Source organism: Vanellus vanellus (assembly GCF_965231255.1).
Source record: "Vanellus vanellus genome assembly, chromosome: 21".
NCBI lineage: Eukaryota > Metazoa > Chordata > Aves > Charadriiformes > Charadriidae > Vanellus > Vanellus vanellus.
Genome location: NC_138926.1, coordinates 6,735,257 through 6,749,690, shown reverse-complemented (window position 1 = coordinate 6,749,690; position 14,434 = coordinate 6,735,257). Strand labels below are relative to the sequence as shown.

The following is a 14,434-nucleotide window of genomic DNA, read 5'->3' as shown; positions in this document are numbered from 1 at the left end:
GTTCCCTGTCCTATTGCTGCTGCATGCAGCAAGAAGGCAGTGCTGGATTTGCAGGTTCTGCCCACTTATTCAAGAAATTCCACGCTATAGGCCCTGTCCTCTTCTGCTATAACCTCTCTCTGTTGCTGATGGCTGTACAGCATCTTCAGCCTCCTGTCTGCCTACCCCCAGCCCTCCTGCTGCCCCCTTGGTGCTCTGGTTGAGGATGTGCCGTAACAGGCACGCGGGTCCCTCCAGAAAGATGGCAGGTGGAGCTGGGTCTGCCTCGAGGGGTTTGCCGTGCTGTGCTCTCAGCATCTGGGGATTATTCATTGCGTATTTTTACGTTTTGTTTCTATTCAACAAACTGAAGATGGGGAAAATGAGAGGAGGGAAGGGTTGAATTTAACGAGCCAGGGGGGGCCCTGAGCTGGCAGCCCCTTCTGCCAGTTGGGGTTCAGCTGCATACAGCCTCTCAGCTCTGGTCTGCACAGGCAGCTGGGCAGGGCTAGGGGGCTATACTGTGAGCAACTTAAAGACAACCTAGCAGGTGAGTTACGGTGGACACATCTATAACCCAGGGGCTGGCTGACAGGTAGCCCCGGCTCCCGTAGCAGCGCATTGTGCCCCAAGGATCCTGCTTTTCCAGCACCCCAAGGTGCCAGCGTGGTCCATGTGCAGCTGAAGCATGGCGAGCAGGGCTGCAGCAGCCAGCTGTGCTGAACTGGCCGGGCTGCGGGTGGAAGGGGCAGGGTGATGCAGCTGGGGCTGGGGGTGAGGAGCAGGGTGGCGAAGGCGGGCTGGGCATCAGGAACAGGGTGAGCAGGGGCGGGCTGGGGTTCAGCCTGGGCTCGGGGTCGGGGAGCAGGGCGGGCAGGGCAGCCGGAGTGCAGCGTGGGGAAGGCAGGCTGTGTGGGGAAGGCACAAAGAGACGGGGTGGGGGGAGCAAGGCTGCAGGGGCCGCGGCTGCCACCCCGCCACAGGGGCTCGGCGCGGCAGCGCTTCCCCGCCGGGAGCCGCGGGGATGGCCGCCGGAGGGCGAGCGGCTCCGGGCCGGGGCCAGCCGGCTCTGCGGCGCCCCGGCTCCCCCCGCCGGCCGCTGCTGCCGGGACCGGCCCTGCCCGCTGCGCTCCGCTGCGCTCCGCTGCGCCCCGGGCCCCGCCGCCGGCCCCCGCGGCGGCGGCCCCGCAGCCGGCCGGGGCTGGCACTTGGCGGGCAGGAGCCCTTGCCTGCCTCCTCCTTCCCTCCTTCCTGCCCTCCCCGCGTCCTCCTCCCTTGGGAGGCGAGGTTGCCTCACCCGCGAAGTGACCCCGGCGAACCCCGAAACTGCCCCAAAATGGGTTGGCGGGCCCGGGGTGTGGGGGGGGGGGGGGGGGGCGGCGGGGCTTACCGGACATCCTGAGCAGGAACGGGCAGCAGCTCGCCGGGCGCCCGGTGCAGCGGCAGCGGTGGCCCCAGCCCCACAGCAGGCGAAGGGGGCAAGAGGCGACAGGCTTAAAATTTGGGGGTGAAGGGACCTGCTTGCCTGGTGGCAATGCCAGGTGGATCCCGACAATATTATTGTTTTATCCCTACGGGTATAAGTTTGAGTTTTTCTCTCCTAATGCCAAGTATTTAAAACCTCTAGAAACCAATGATTTGACAATCAATGATTGCGCGATACTTTCAATTTGAATATTCAAAGGCTCCACAAAATGGGCTATCTTTTTGTGAAGCTGAGCACATCCCCATCTAGCAGAGGGTCTGGAGGAATAAGATTTGGTGGGGCCACCCTCCCCACCCTTTGCTTTTGGGACATTTGCAGGGTTTTAGCCATCGTTCCCCGAACGAAGCAGATGCGTCAGCACCAGCTCAGTATTTTCCCCTCAGACACGCAGGCTGGGCTCCAGCCCTCTCATATTTCATTTGCTACCTGCAGAGAGGACTCTGCAAGGGACTGAGCTGCTTTTTGCACAATTTTTCACATTTTAAGGCTAAATAGTAAGTTTTGGGGGCCAAAATGGCAGTGGGCGGGTATGGCATAACAGCAAGGCTGCCCTGGACACCCAGGTAGCTGAAGCTACCTGAACCCCACTTTCCACAGCACTCCCTTCCCTCTGCCCAGATGCAGGCCTTATATCAGAGTTTATTTGCGTTTTCCCCTAATTCAGACTATTTGCTCTTGCTGCACAAATTGGTCTCGCTTCCTATGTTCACCAGCACTGCCCTGCCCCGTGTGCTGCAAGTGGTGGGGTTTCAGTGTGTGGTCGATGACACAGTTTTCGGATAGCCCTTCATCACTGTACAATACTGACGTAGCTGGGGTTTTTAGGTTGCGTTACAAATTGTCCCTGGGCAGCGCAGTCTCTGCCATTCCCCCGGAATAACTGGCTGAGGCAGAGAGCAGGCCAGGCTGTTAATAATCTACTAGCAGTTCAGTTTGGCTATTGTTGCAGCTGAATCTTTTCTTTTCCTTTAAGTTGAACAAATACACTTGATTTCTGTGGGGAGTGGTCGCAGCGGCAGCGCCGTTCCTTGTGCTGAAATGTGCCTCTGCAGCTCCTGGTAGGCCAAGCCTTGCTCAGGGCAGCTCCCACAGGCACCTTCGGAGAGGAGCCCTCTCCTCCCACCAGCAATGCAGCCTGCTGTGCTGGGGGACTTTTGGGGGGATGTCACAGGGGAGTACGCTGGCCTGTCCATGCTAAGCAGTTTGGGAGCTGAAGCCGTGGCGTTACTGTGGGTTCCTTCGCGCCAAAGCATCGGTGGTGTGTGGGTAGAGCCCGGTGAGGCCGTGGGCACTGTGTGGGGGAGCCGGCACTCCCGAGAGCTGGGGTAATGTTTACCTCCGTAACCAGAGATCACAGAGCAAAGCGTGCAGGCTGCTCAGCTCCAGTTTTGACTGAGCTGTACACCTTAATGAAACACAAAGCACCCATGTTCGGGGTGTTCCTGCATGTCCTGGGTTTCGGAGCCTTTCGAGGCTCAAAGAGCCCCTGCCTTGGTTAAGAGCTAAATGCCGGAGTGCGTCAAATACTTCCAAGACAGCTCAAAAACTTTCTCTCCCTGCTTCTGCCTCAGAGCCTGACGAGAATACAGCCAGACTGACCCCGGTGTCTCCATCCATGCAAGGCCCTTGAAGAAGGTACAGCTGAGATATTTGATGGTGACCGCTTTGCCAAACAGCAGCTGTGGACAGCGATTCAACCTGGTGATGTCAGTTGTGGTATGGAACAAGGCTGCGAGCTCGTGTGGGCCTCAGGTTTGGGGGCACGGGGGCTGGGTGCGGGGCAAGGAGACCTGCACACACCCCGAGAGGCTCTGGGGCTCCTTGCCATGGTCAGGGGAGCAGCTCTGGCTGAGCAGGTGCCGTCCCGGGATGCTCCACACCTGCATGTGGTGCCCACGGACCAAATGGGGAGGCAGCTGGGCTCACCTCGCCCCATGCTTAGCACGTGTGCTGGGGAGCCCTGGCTGCTGGCTCTTTTCCTGGGCTGAGCTTTCCCTCTCTCTCTGGGGCCCAACTAGCAAAAAGAAGGGCGCAGCCCATGGGATGGGCGGAAGAGAGATTTGAGGCACAGAGAGCCGCTGGAGTTTGTTTTCCGAGCAGGTCTGAACAAGGCTGGGGAATCAGGAAGCATGGAGAGCGACCCCAGCCCTGCCAGGACCAGAGCTGAGGGCTCCCAGCCACCCCATCCCCGCTGCCCGCTGCTGCATCAGGCTGTGGACCCTGTGGGGTAGAATCAGGGGCTGCGATGAGCCCTTGAAGACATAACTGGGCTCTGCCGGGCACATTGCGCCAGGGGTGCTGGTGCTCCGACTTTTGCAGCTGCTTCTCAGCTGTGCTGTGAGGGGTCAGGGCGAGAGGTCTGTCCTGGGGCAGCCTGCACAGAGCCTTCACTTTTGGGGCAGCTGCCAAGATCCCTGGGAGCACTCGTTCCATCCTTTGGTGCCAGAACATACCCTGCACGGTTTGCTGGTGCCTAAACAGCCAGGGAGGGGCTATGTGCCAGGTGTGGGCTGAGCAAAGGGCTTGTACAATTGCTGCGTGCACACCGAGGTGCTGGTACATTCCTGGGCTACAGGATGAGGAGTGCCAGGGATGGTGCTAGGTGGTATGCCTGTAAAAGAATAGTCTTTGTGTAGAATGACTGGCGTGGCCTGCTTGGCAGCTCTCTGCAGTGTTGCTTGCAAGGGCCCAATACAGCTGCCTGTTTGTTGGTGCAGTGCTGTGTCCCCACTCCACATTCCCTCGCAGAGAGGTGCCTGCAGGCAGCGTGGTATGAAGGGATGCTTTGGACCCGATCCTGTGCCCCTGGTGACATGCATGATCCTTGGAGGGTGCTGAGAGGGCTCTAAATGCCTCGTCAGCCCCAGGATTTGAGGAGAAAAAGCAAGGAGAGGGCCTTAAAGCATCTCATCACTACTCACTCCCAGGGCCTGGAAAGCTCCTGTTCTCCCTCAGTGAGGCTTTTGTTGGTGCCTCTGCGGGAGCCAGGCTGGGGGACAAGATGGAGCAGAGGGGGTACCCTCTGCCGGGTATGGACGAAGCAGGCGGCTTTGGCCGCATCTGTGAGGGTTGCACAGGACTCCTGCGTGTACGTGTGTTTGTGTGTGCAGAGCTACCTCTAGTGGCCATGGGGCCCGGCCTGGCACTGGGACTTCAAGCCAGCCTTGCTCCCTGTTACAGCCCCAGGAGGTGGGCGCCTCTTGGCAAGGGGCTGGGAGCAGTCTGCCTTATGCCGGCTGACACAAGGCTTTGGGTCACCTCACTTATATCGATCTGGCGTGGGCAAGAGGAGGAACATCTCTGTGTGTTCTTCAGGGCAAGAGGGAAGTTGGGGAGGATGCATTTTGTATGTTGCAGGTGGGAGGGATGGTGAGGCTTCCTCATGCGCAGATCAGCAGGAGGGACAGTGCCCCAACAGTCCCTGCCAACGCCCTGAGCTGTCTGCCAGGTCCTGGTATAGTGTGGTGAGCTTTATTTGGTTGTAGCCTTCTGTACTGTAGGCTCAAATGTGCCATGCCTTTGCTACTCTGGCCATAATTGTTGCCTGAGACAATTCCACATTCACAGCATGCTAGCATTAGGGATGTACATTTATGCTGCTAGGTAATCAGATACCATTATACAGACTCTGTGCTATTAAGGAGGGCTTCCCCCAGCCCGTGCCTTGCTCCCCAGCCTTCCCAAATTTCTGGTAATGTTGCTCTGTACATGTAGTTTAAGCTTCAGAGCAACCTGTTTTCTCAGCATCTGAAAAGAAGTACCTGAGATCCTTGTTTGTAGGAAAGGCCCATAGAGTGCAGATATTTTGCAGGCTGTGTATTTCACTTGTAGCACAGCAGGACTGTGAGTAACAACTTTCATGAGGCACTAGAAGGCACCAGTGTAAGCTAAATGTGGCATATCCAAGTGACTGTATTTCTAAAGAGAGCATAAAGCATTGCATGTTGTTAGCATTCTCTGTTTGAAGGACCAGCTTTAGGAAAAAGCATACAGGTAATTAATTTGCTTCCATAATGGTCCATTTTTCTTTTCCTCCAGCTCTTATCTCTCATCAATAAGTTCTCCGGCCTTCATAAGTCCCCCAGATGGGATTTCCATCCTCTTTTGCCCAGGCAGAGTTATCATGAAGGGGCTCCGAGGACTGCTCTGGCGAGAGGTGGCTCATCCTGGAGGTAAGCTCATTTGCCACAGTCATGAATGGTGAGAAGGAGTAGGATGAGGTGGCAGCATAACTGGGGGAGTAGTGGACATCTTCAAGAGGATGCAGAGGGTAGGGCTGGGCTCCAGGGATGGCTGGGGTCCAACCTGAGCTTCGGTATGGAGAAATGCCTCCAGACTCGTGTGAGGAGAGGCAGCTGGCGCTAGCAGGCAGTGCTTGCAGAGGGTCTGAGCATGCACCGTCCGACTGGCCGAGACTGTCAGGTGAGGTCTGCTCCCAGGGCTCTCTCTGCATGGAAGTGAGGAGAGAAGGCAAGAAAGACCCTTAAGAATAAAAGCTTGTCCTGGAGGTAATGGCACATCTAGCTTGGCTTGGTGAAGCCAAGCAGACCCCAGAGCCTAACTGGGAACACTCCCAAGGGTTTCTGTTGCTCTGGAGCAGTATTTGGTGTTAAAACTGTTGAAAGGAAACATCCATGCTGTCAATAGTGGGCAGGGCCTGGGATAGGCTCCTGGTGGGAGTGACCAGCCCTGGCCTTGCAGGAGGGATGGGGACAGGCAACAGCCTGGAGCTGACAAAGAATGTTTCTAGAAACTTAAGGACCTTAATGGAGTAGGTTTTTTGTGGAGCAGGGAAGGTTGTTAATTTAGGAGCTGATCTCCAACAGGAAGAGGGGACAATGAGACAGCAGACGGGAACAAAGAGAAAAACCATTCCCCCTCAGCCCTGCCCCATCTGCTGTGTGCTGTGCTGTGGCTGCCTCCTGTAACAGCCACATCCTTCCCGCACAAGTCCCCCTAACCTAACCCCAGCTTTAAATCGGGTGATCTTTCATTGGGTGACTGAGAACCATAGACTCACTCACTAGTAGGAAGTGCGCTGTGTCATTAGGGAAGGATGGCAGGAGAGGGGACACAGAAGAAGGGCTGAAGAAGGAGCTGGTACCAGCTGTGAGGGGAGTAGCACGGTAATCCCCATATTGGTCGGTGAGATATGGGTCCAGAAGTGCCGGGTAGCCCTGAGTGGCAGAGGAATCGCATGAGAAGGCCTTGGACCCTAGAGGGGACGAGTAGACATCACTGACAAACTGCTTTGTGTTGTGGAAATCCAACTCAGTTGTGAAGGATCTCCTGACGCCGTAGTAACCAGACGTGGTAGGTGAGCCTGTGATGGTCAGAAAAAAGGGTTGGCTAAAGGGAGACTGTAACAACAGCACCTGGGGAGCCACAGAGCCATGAGCACCTCTGCAGGTGCGAAATAAAGCCCTTTTCTCTCTAGCATCACCCAGGGCAGGAGTCAATCCTGTCTTGAAACAGGTGTGTTAGCCCAAGTGCTTTTAGCACCACAGATGGCCCTGATCCAGCTGATGACCTCCATCTGCAGCAAACCAAATGTGTTTTGGGAAGCTTCAAATATAAGGCCGGGGGATTAAGGTTAGCTTTGCTAGCCTTTGCTTCTTTGCTCTGCTACAGCCCTTGTGGAGGAGGATGGGGGTTACAGCTGCAAAACCATCTGCCTTTGTTTCAGCCTTGCTGCCTGTTCCCTGTCCAAGAGCTCAAGGGGTAAAACAGGTCAGCTCCTGGTTTCATACTTTCTTTCGTCAGCTCCAGGGAAAACTGGAAGACGCAGAGGGGAAAGAAGGGGTTCTGTGTGGCAGCTCTATCAAGAGAGGTGGGAACTGCTTTAATTAACTCTCTTTCCCCTCTCTGGGGATTTCATACAAGATTACAGGGGTCTTTCTTTTATTATTTCTTTTATTGTTCCTATTTTGACTCTTTCAATTACTTTCCTCCTGTGGTCTCTGAGGGATGGCCCTGCTCCAGTGCTCACTTCATCTTCTTTGGAGAAGAAGAGAAAGGAGCCGTGTCAACTGTCCAACCTGCATAGAAGGTATTTATCGGTAGAGAGTCATCTCACCTGGCATTTGTACAAATGGTGACTGCGATGTGCTGGTGCTGCCCTACAAAAGATAAAGATATGTTAAAAAAACATCTCTTCAAAGGAAGGCAGCTCTCTAAGTGTATAGTTTGGGAAGTTGTTGGCGTAATTCAGAAGCACTATTTGAGTCTTGGTGCATCAGTATGAAGAGCTTAACTACAAGATTGAAAGCCTGGGGCCTCTATGGTATTAGCAGATGTAGGCTAAGAAGAGATTTTGAAGGTCTTGTGTAGAGCTGATAACAGTAGAAATATCAAGATAAACGGCTTCTTTCTCATGTACTGCAGGGTCCCTAATGTAGGCATAACACTGAGCAGTCATTTTGGTGTTGGCACAAAATGGGTCTCAATAAGCTGGTATCTAAGCTCTTGGCTGGTCAAAACAGGCAAATTCTGCACTGTGCATATTGCAGCCCAGCTCGCCTGTGCTGCATCTACCTGCCGCAGGGCCCCTTTAGCTGGCCCCTCCTAGCAGAACAAGCAGGCCATGTGTAGAAGGCAGTTGTTTTTAGTCCCTATTTGGGTGCTACAGCAATACCGATAATAATCTCTTCTTGGTTCTGAGGTAAGGGAGAATTGGCCCTGAGTGAACCTGTTGCTCATGATGGGAGATTCCTTACAAAGCACTGGAGCAGAGCTCATGTGGAGTTTCATTGAGTTCTATCTCCGGACCTCCAAATTCATAGAGCAGAAATACAGTGCCCACGGCTGCATTTACTTCAGCTGTGCTGTCACCCTGGCCAGTGATGGTGGCATGCTATTTTCAGTTTGCATAGCTCAAACAAGAGGTCCCTGCCATAGCAGGCAACCAAATTTAGAGGTTTAGATTTGAATTAAATTTGCCAGTGGTAGGACTTCCTTTTACTGCTGAGGGAGGTTTGCAGCTGCTCCCTGCTCCATAATGAAAATGAGCTTTGAGCCCATACAAGTCACACGGGCTGCAGGAGTGATAGGAGGTGTCAGGAAGGAGCCCTTTAGCTTGCTGGCAGAGGAGTGTTCACTTTACAGGGTGAGGGCTGGGGCTTGCACCTGTCTCCAGCTGGGCCATTTTTGGCTGCAGACCTCAGTGAGGATCATAGCTGGTAACGTGCACTGTTCTGCAAAGCTAAAGCCTCCACACGCAAATCTGGTCTCAGCAGACACCACTCTCTCAGCATCCATGTTGCTTTAGTAATGCCCTCTCCAGCTTCAGGGTTTTTCCCCACCACCTTCTCTGCCTGACCATTGCCATCATATCCTGCAGCCAGCTCACGTCTGTGTTCACTGAAGAGGAATCTCTTCGAAAGTAATGGTGCAAGCCTCTGCACTAGTGTTTAGACCCCAGCCTCAACACCCCACTGGGAAGTAGTCTAGTACTATCATCTGGCACCCCTAATACCGTGTTTGAGGAAATCGTTAAGAGGTGCAGGTAGCACAGACGCTGCCTACAGGTCAAAGGGCTGCAGTGATGAGAACTGGGATGCTTTGCTGGAGAGACAGGAAGGTCCTGGGCACAGCTGCCAGCCTCTAGTATGGAGCATTTCAAATTACCAGTGCACCTAAGTTCATCTTTGATCCTGTCTGGTCAACAGCCACTGAAACTATCTGACTGTGTGTTGTAGGCAGCAGGTCCTCTTGCACACACCTATGATGGATAGCCGCAGAGCTGACATTAGCTATAAAGGCTTTACCTGCCTTTAATTCAATTGCAAGAGCCTCTGCAGCAGGCCATCTTTGACCTTCATCATAGCAGGCACTCGCATGTTTGCAGAGACCTACGTTTCACTTGCCTCCTGGCTCCTTATTAGGTGATGAACGGCTCAGCTTAATTGAAGCCCATTAGTTCATTTCCTCCTTGCATTATTTCCTTTCAGTGGTGTTGGACTGGGGTAGCTGGATCTTCTGCAACACATCAGTGTGTCTGTTTAGCATCAGTTGAGCCCACCGCCTATTCAGCTGTTGATAAGCTTGGTCTCCACGTGACCGGGCAGAGATATTGACTGTGTTGCTTCAATGCCTTGGTAACCCAGGAGCGTCGTTCAGCTACAAGGCTGCATTGGGGGACTAAATGTAAGGATCCAGGTCAAAATAATGACCTGGTCCTGCAGTGGGGACTTATGGTGCCCTTTGACCATGCTTTGGCTTCAGTGTATCTCCTTTCTGGGCCCAATCTATAGTACAGCAGCTGAAGTAATAAAAATTAACAATAAAAGCAAAGCTTAGTCTGGGCAGGGCACCTCACTGGTTTGCTATCAGCAAGGCTGCTGAATGATCTGTCCCTGGCCTCTGAGTGCTGCTGGGCATGGTGCTTCATCTGCATATCCACCAGTTTCCCCACCTGAGAAAAGATGGTAATTCTTTTATCATGCAGAGGGTAACTGCTCATTCATGCCTACAAGTCAGACCCTCCCTAAAGCCCAGGACCAAGCCCTTCTGCCCTGCAGTTGATGAGAACACAGAAGCCCAAATTACATGGTTTTCATCACAGTACGCACTGCAGGGCCTGGCTGTCATGAAATCGGTGCTGTTCTGCTGCCTGAGTAAACAGCCCAGCAGCTCACCTCTGATGAGCAATGACCTCTCCTTGGCAGCACAGATCTCCTCCATAGACCTCCCCTTGCACAACAAAGGCTTACTGATTTTGGAGAAAAGATCATGTTCAAACAAAAGATGCAGCTAAATTACACTGCATCATAAATATACAAAGGGGCGTTCAGTTATCTGCGGTTTGCTTTGATTCTGGATTATATTATGTCAGATAAACAGAGCTGCATTTACAGCTGTTCTTTTCATGATATGTTTGAGGAAATACGGATGTTTGCCCTGCACAATAATTTTTCATCTCTCATAGGGAATAAGCAACAGGGCTGATTTTGCATTAGATAGACACACAACTGCTAAGCTTTGGAATACAAAGCAAAGGGCAATAACGCAAGCAGCAAGTGTTTTACAGTTCTTAGGGCTTTTGATTGCAGCCGTTGAAGCTGCTGCCTCCAGAAAGGGAGCAGGTAATGCATGACAGTCACCAGCCAGGATCTGTTTTCTCAGTGAGTGCAAATTACAGTGGTTGCTTCCTGCTGCTCCCCAAAGCAGTTTTCCTAAATGCCTGCCTAGTGCGAGCATGTTTCCTAGTGACTGTCCATGGCTCAGGGGGTCTTTTGCCTTTCTGCATTAGCTGAAGGCTGTGAAAATAGTTATGGCTAGATCTTGCTTTGTTTGGTAATGCCCATGATGGTTTTCTGCCTATTTTGTTACACAGAGTTAACATGCATGAAAGTAACAGCGAGAAAAATACTTGCAAGTCCCTTTGAGGTCTCTTTGTTTTGCTAAAGGCAAAAAGCCTGAGGCAAATGGCTTGGGGGGAAAAGAGCACCAAAACTCCTAATATGTGTCTTCTGCTGCCAGTAATTAATGTCTCTGCTCCCACCCTTTCCTTCCAGGGCACAGTTTCAGCAGCTTGGCTGCATCTCCTCGTCTGTCAGTGGCCCCATTGTTCCCAGTCAGCCTGGAAGTGAAGTGCTGCTGCTTGGTAAAGGTGAGTCTTGAAAGCATGTAGGGAATGGCTTACTGTGCCGCTGGATGCCACGTGCTGGCAACTGGAATATTTTGTCCTCTTCTGGGGACATCATCGCTTTTCTGGTTAGTAACTGAGAAAAAACAATGTGTGTACTATAATTTGACTTAGGTTTCCTGTTGCCATAGAACCACTTTAAGAAGAAATCATATTTTACAAGCTGATGCTTGGCCTCTTTCCAGATCATAACATCACTGGATCTCCCCTGGCACTCTAGTATGCTAGAGAGGAGCTGAAAGGAGCACAACATTCGGGCAAGAACATCTATTTTTGTGGCACTGAGTTGTTCAAGTGTAGCTAGTGAGAAAGGAAGCTGATTTGAAAAGGTGTCATATGCAGGATGTGAAAGGAATGAGAAATTTAGCATTACTGATCTGATTAAAAAAACCCAAACAACCAAATTTAAATTCCTCAAAGGTTCACTGATGTAAAAATCAAGGAGCCATGTATGATCTTTTGGGGCAAACACTAGTGTTGCAAATGCTTTTGCTATTCCTTGTCAATACTGGAAGTGCCCTGAACTCAATATAAATGCTCTTTAAACCAGAGGATTACGTGACATGACTTTTCTGGTTAAAAAAAAAGAAAAAAAGGCCGGGAAGTGACTTACACTGAAGCGGGAGCCACTGCTCTGCCTGGATCGTTTTTCGGCAAGAAGATCTTTGACTGTGTGTTTCACTCGCACTCCTTGGTACACCCGTTTGCCAAAATCTGTGGGGACTGAGGGAATGAAATGAGCATTATAGGAGTTCATTGAAACCATAAAGCAGCTGGAAGAGGTTGTTAGGGAAGAAGCAAATTCATTGCCTCTGTACACCAAGTTTGGAAGGAAGCATGTAAGACTGCTACTATTAATACAAAGTTATCCCTTAGGAGCCCAACAGTGAGGGCTGATCATCTGCAGAGAAAAAAGTCTAAGGTGCCCTACGCTGTATTTCAGCATTGGGTGCCATGTGGTTTCCTTGCAGCTCCCTCTGTGCCAGACATGGCTGGCTGATTGTTTTTGGCTTTTGTTTTTCCAAAGAGAGCTCTGGGGGATCCTACGTTTCCCCTTTGGGTCAGCAAAATTTGATTTAACTGTACAGCCCCTCTTGCTTTCAACAGAGATGCTGTGGTTTAGCGCCTCCTTGCCCTTCTAGAGTTGTTGGCTTTCAGCATGTAGCTCTGTGAGCTTTGATCTCAGTACAGCAAAGGTGGAAGTATCCCAGATGGTTGGAGCGGCTCCTCTGAATGGGGTTGGGAATCTTAGCGCAGATCTCGGGAAAGGAAAAGGAGTGGATTGCTCAGTCTGCTTTGTATCCACAGCAAATACAGACAGGTACTTGGGAACTCTGTTGTTTTAGCAGGGTTATTGAGGAAGGCGCAAAGAGGAGTATGGCGTCTCAGCCTGTCACCCAAGCCATGGCAGGCCTGGCTCCGTTTTCTTGACCTGCCTGGAACACAGCACAACCTGTCCGTAGGGTCTGTGTGACTTGGTGTGAGGCATCTGTCCTCTTCCTCTGCGCGGATAAAGCTTTGCGAGATCTGCCTCGTGTACAGGCATTTTGGCCCAAGCAGGAGCAGAGAGGGAGGAAGTACAATATCTGGGACAGCTCTTCTCGCCAGCCCAGCAGGCTGTGCCCGAACAGAGAGCTCGCACCTGCGGAGCCAGGGAGGAGTGTCCATCTGGGCTGTTATTGAAACCTTCCAGAGAAGAACTTAACTTTGAAGCTAATCCCTTGGAAAACACACAGCCGTGTTCTCCCAAGGGAACACAAACAGCCATTCCACAGCGGATATGTTTGATCTCTAAAATTGTGATTTATGTTTTGCCCTTCTGCTTTTCAGGATGTGTCATTTGGCTCCGTTTATCACTTTAATTCATGTGGCATTGTGTCCCCAGGTGCACATACACATGGAGAGATTAGAAAGGGAAGAGTAGAGGGTTTAAAGAACACCGAATCTCAGTGTTGGCTTGGGGTTACCCAAAATGTTTTCTGTTGGGCCATAGACATTGCAATTTTGGGCAACTGCAAGTTGGTTTTGGTGTTTGAGTACTAACCAGAGAGACTTCAGCCAAGACTGGGCACAAGGCAAATGCATTGCAAGAGACAGTCCCCCAAAAAGCTCATGATCAAAATAGTCAAAATAGAGGTGAATGCTAAGTCTGCATATCAACCAGCGAGTATTTGTGGACAAGCCAGGACACAGACAGAAATTTTCAGAATGGGGATATTTATAAAATAGCATCACTGGGAAAGCTGGGAGCAGCTTTTATTATTTTATTCTGCAGTCTGATGTTGCTAAATCCTACGACTTCTTTGTATTAACTGATTTTGCTTCTCTGTGACCACTTCTAACAAGTGTCTGATGCTCTGCACTTCTGCAGTCCTGTTTTCCAAACATCTTTACTATGGTCTACAGACATTAGAAAAACACTTCCACACCTCCATACTTTTACACATGGGTGCTGTGCTATTGAAGTTACTTCACTCATATACTCACAGTTTTTCCTCCACTCAAATTCTTGTAAATAAGCAATGTAATGGCTCTGTCCTCTAACCCTGTTTTTAACTCAGTAGTCCAGCCTCGCATAACTAAACCTGTTGCTTTCAGTGAATTTTCAGCAGGATCTGATGCTGAGTATTAAAACTCCACATAACTCTGCTATTGGCAGCATCAGGGAAGGGAAGGCTAATTTAGGCCCGAGTTCATGTAATTTTCAAGCAAATTGAATCATATTTCACATCACTGATCTAACTGCCTTTTGGAAAAATATAGCATTGTGAAGGAATATAAATTGTCTAGAGAAGGCGGAACATGCTAATAGACACTATTAGATTCTTAAGACATTAAAGATGGCACATGTTGATTTTAGGCAATTCTTTGTTTGGTTTGGGTTTTTTTTTTTTTTTAATATGAGCCCAAGGATAGCATGGTATGTTTTTTCCCTGATATTTCCATGCAGATGCATCTTTACACTCGTGAAAAGTCAAGGTGCTGAAACTCACCCGTTTCCATTGTTGTCACTGCTGACAAGTCCCAGCTCTCAGATTCTGCAGGGCTTTGGAGAAGGGCCGTCCGTCATGAGCTTCCCAGAGCAGAGTGAAGTCAGTGCTCATACTCCTCTAGTAAAGTTCCAGCTGAGCCTGACGGAAATGTTTTCTACAATTTAGGGATGTCTCCACAATCCCTTGTTTGGGATTTGCTTAAATGCAAATCCCTTGATGTGTGTTTCACTCCAATTTGCATGGTCAGTGTGGGTCATTCCCAAAGAGTCTCTTCCCTGTCTGAGCTGACGTTTCATGGATGAAAACTGAGCTGAGGTTTACTGACAGAAA

General features: G+C 51.0%; 1 protein-coding gene across 1 annotated transcript; it reads right to left on the bottom strand.

Moving 5' to 3' along the window:
* Positions 1-5,516: 5,516 nt before the first annotated feature.
* LOC309680340 (POU domain class 2-associating factor 2-like) lies at positions 5,517-14,114 on the bottom strand (the record flags this gene model as incomplete). The annotated part of the gene is made up of 5 exons (XM_082493904.1): positions 5,517-5,912; positions 6,490-6,788; positions 7,542-7,584; positions 11,725-11,834; positions 14,105-14,114. 5 exons carry the CDS (start codon positions 14,112-14,114, stop codon positions 5,517-5,519), a joined length of 858 nt encoding a protein of 285 aa, XP_082350030.1.
* Positions 14,115-14,434: the final 320 nt, after the last annotated feature.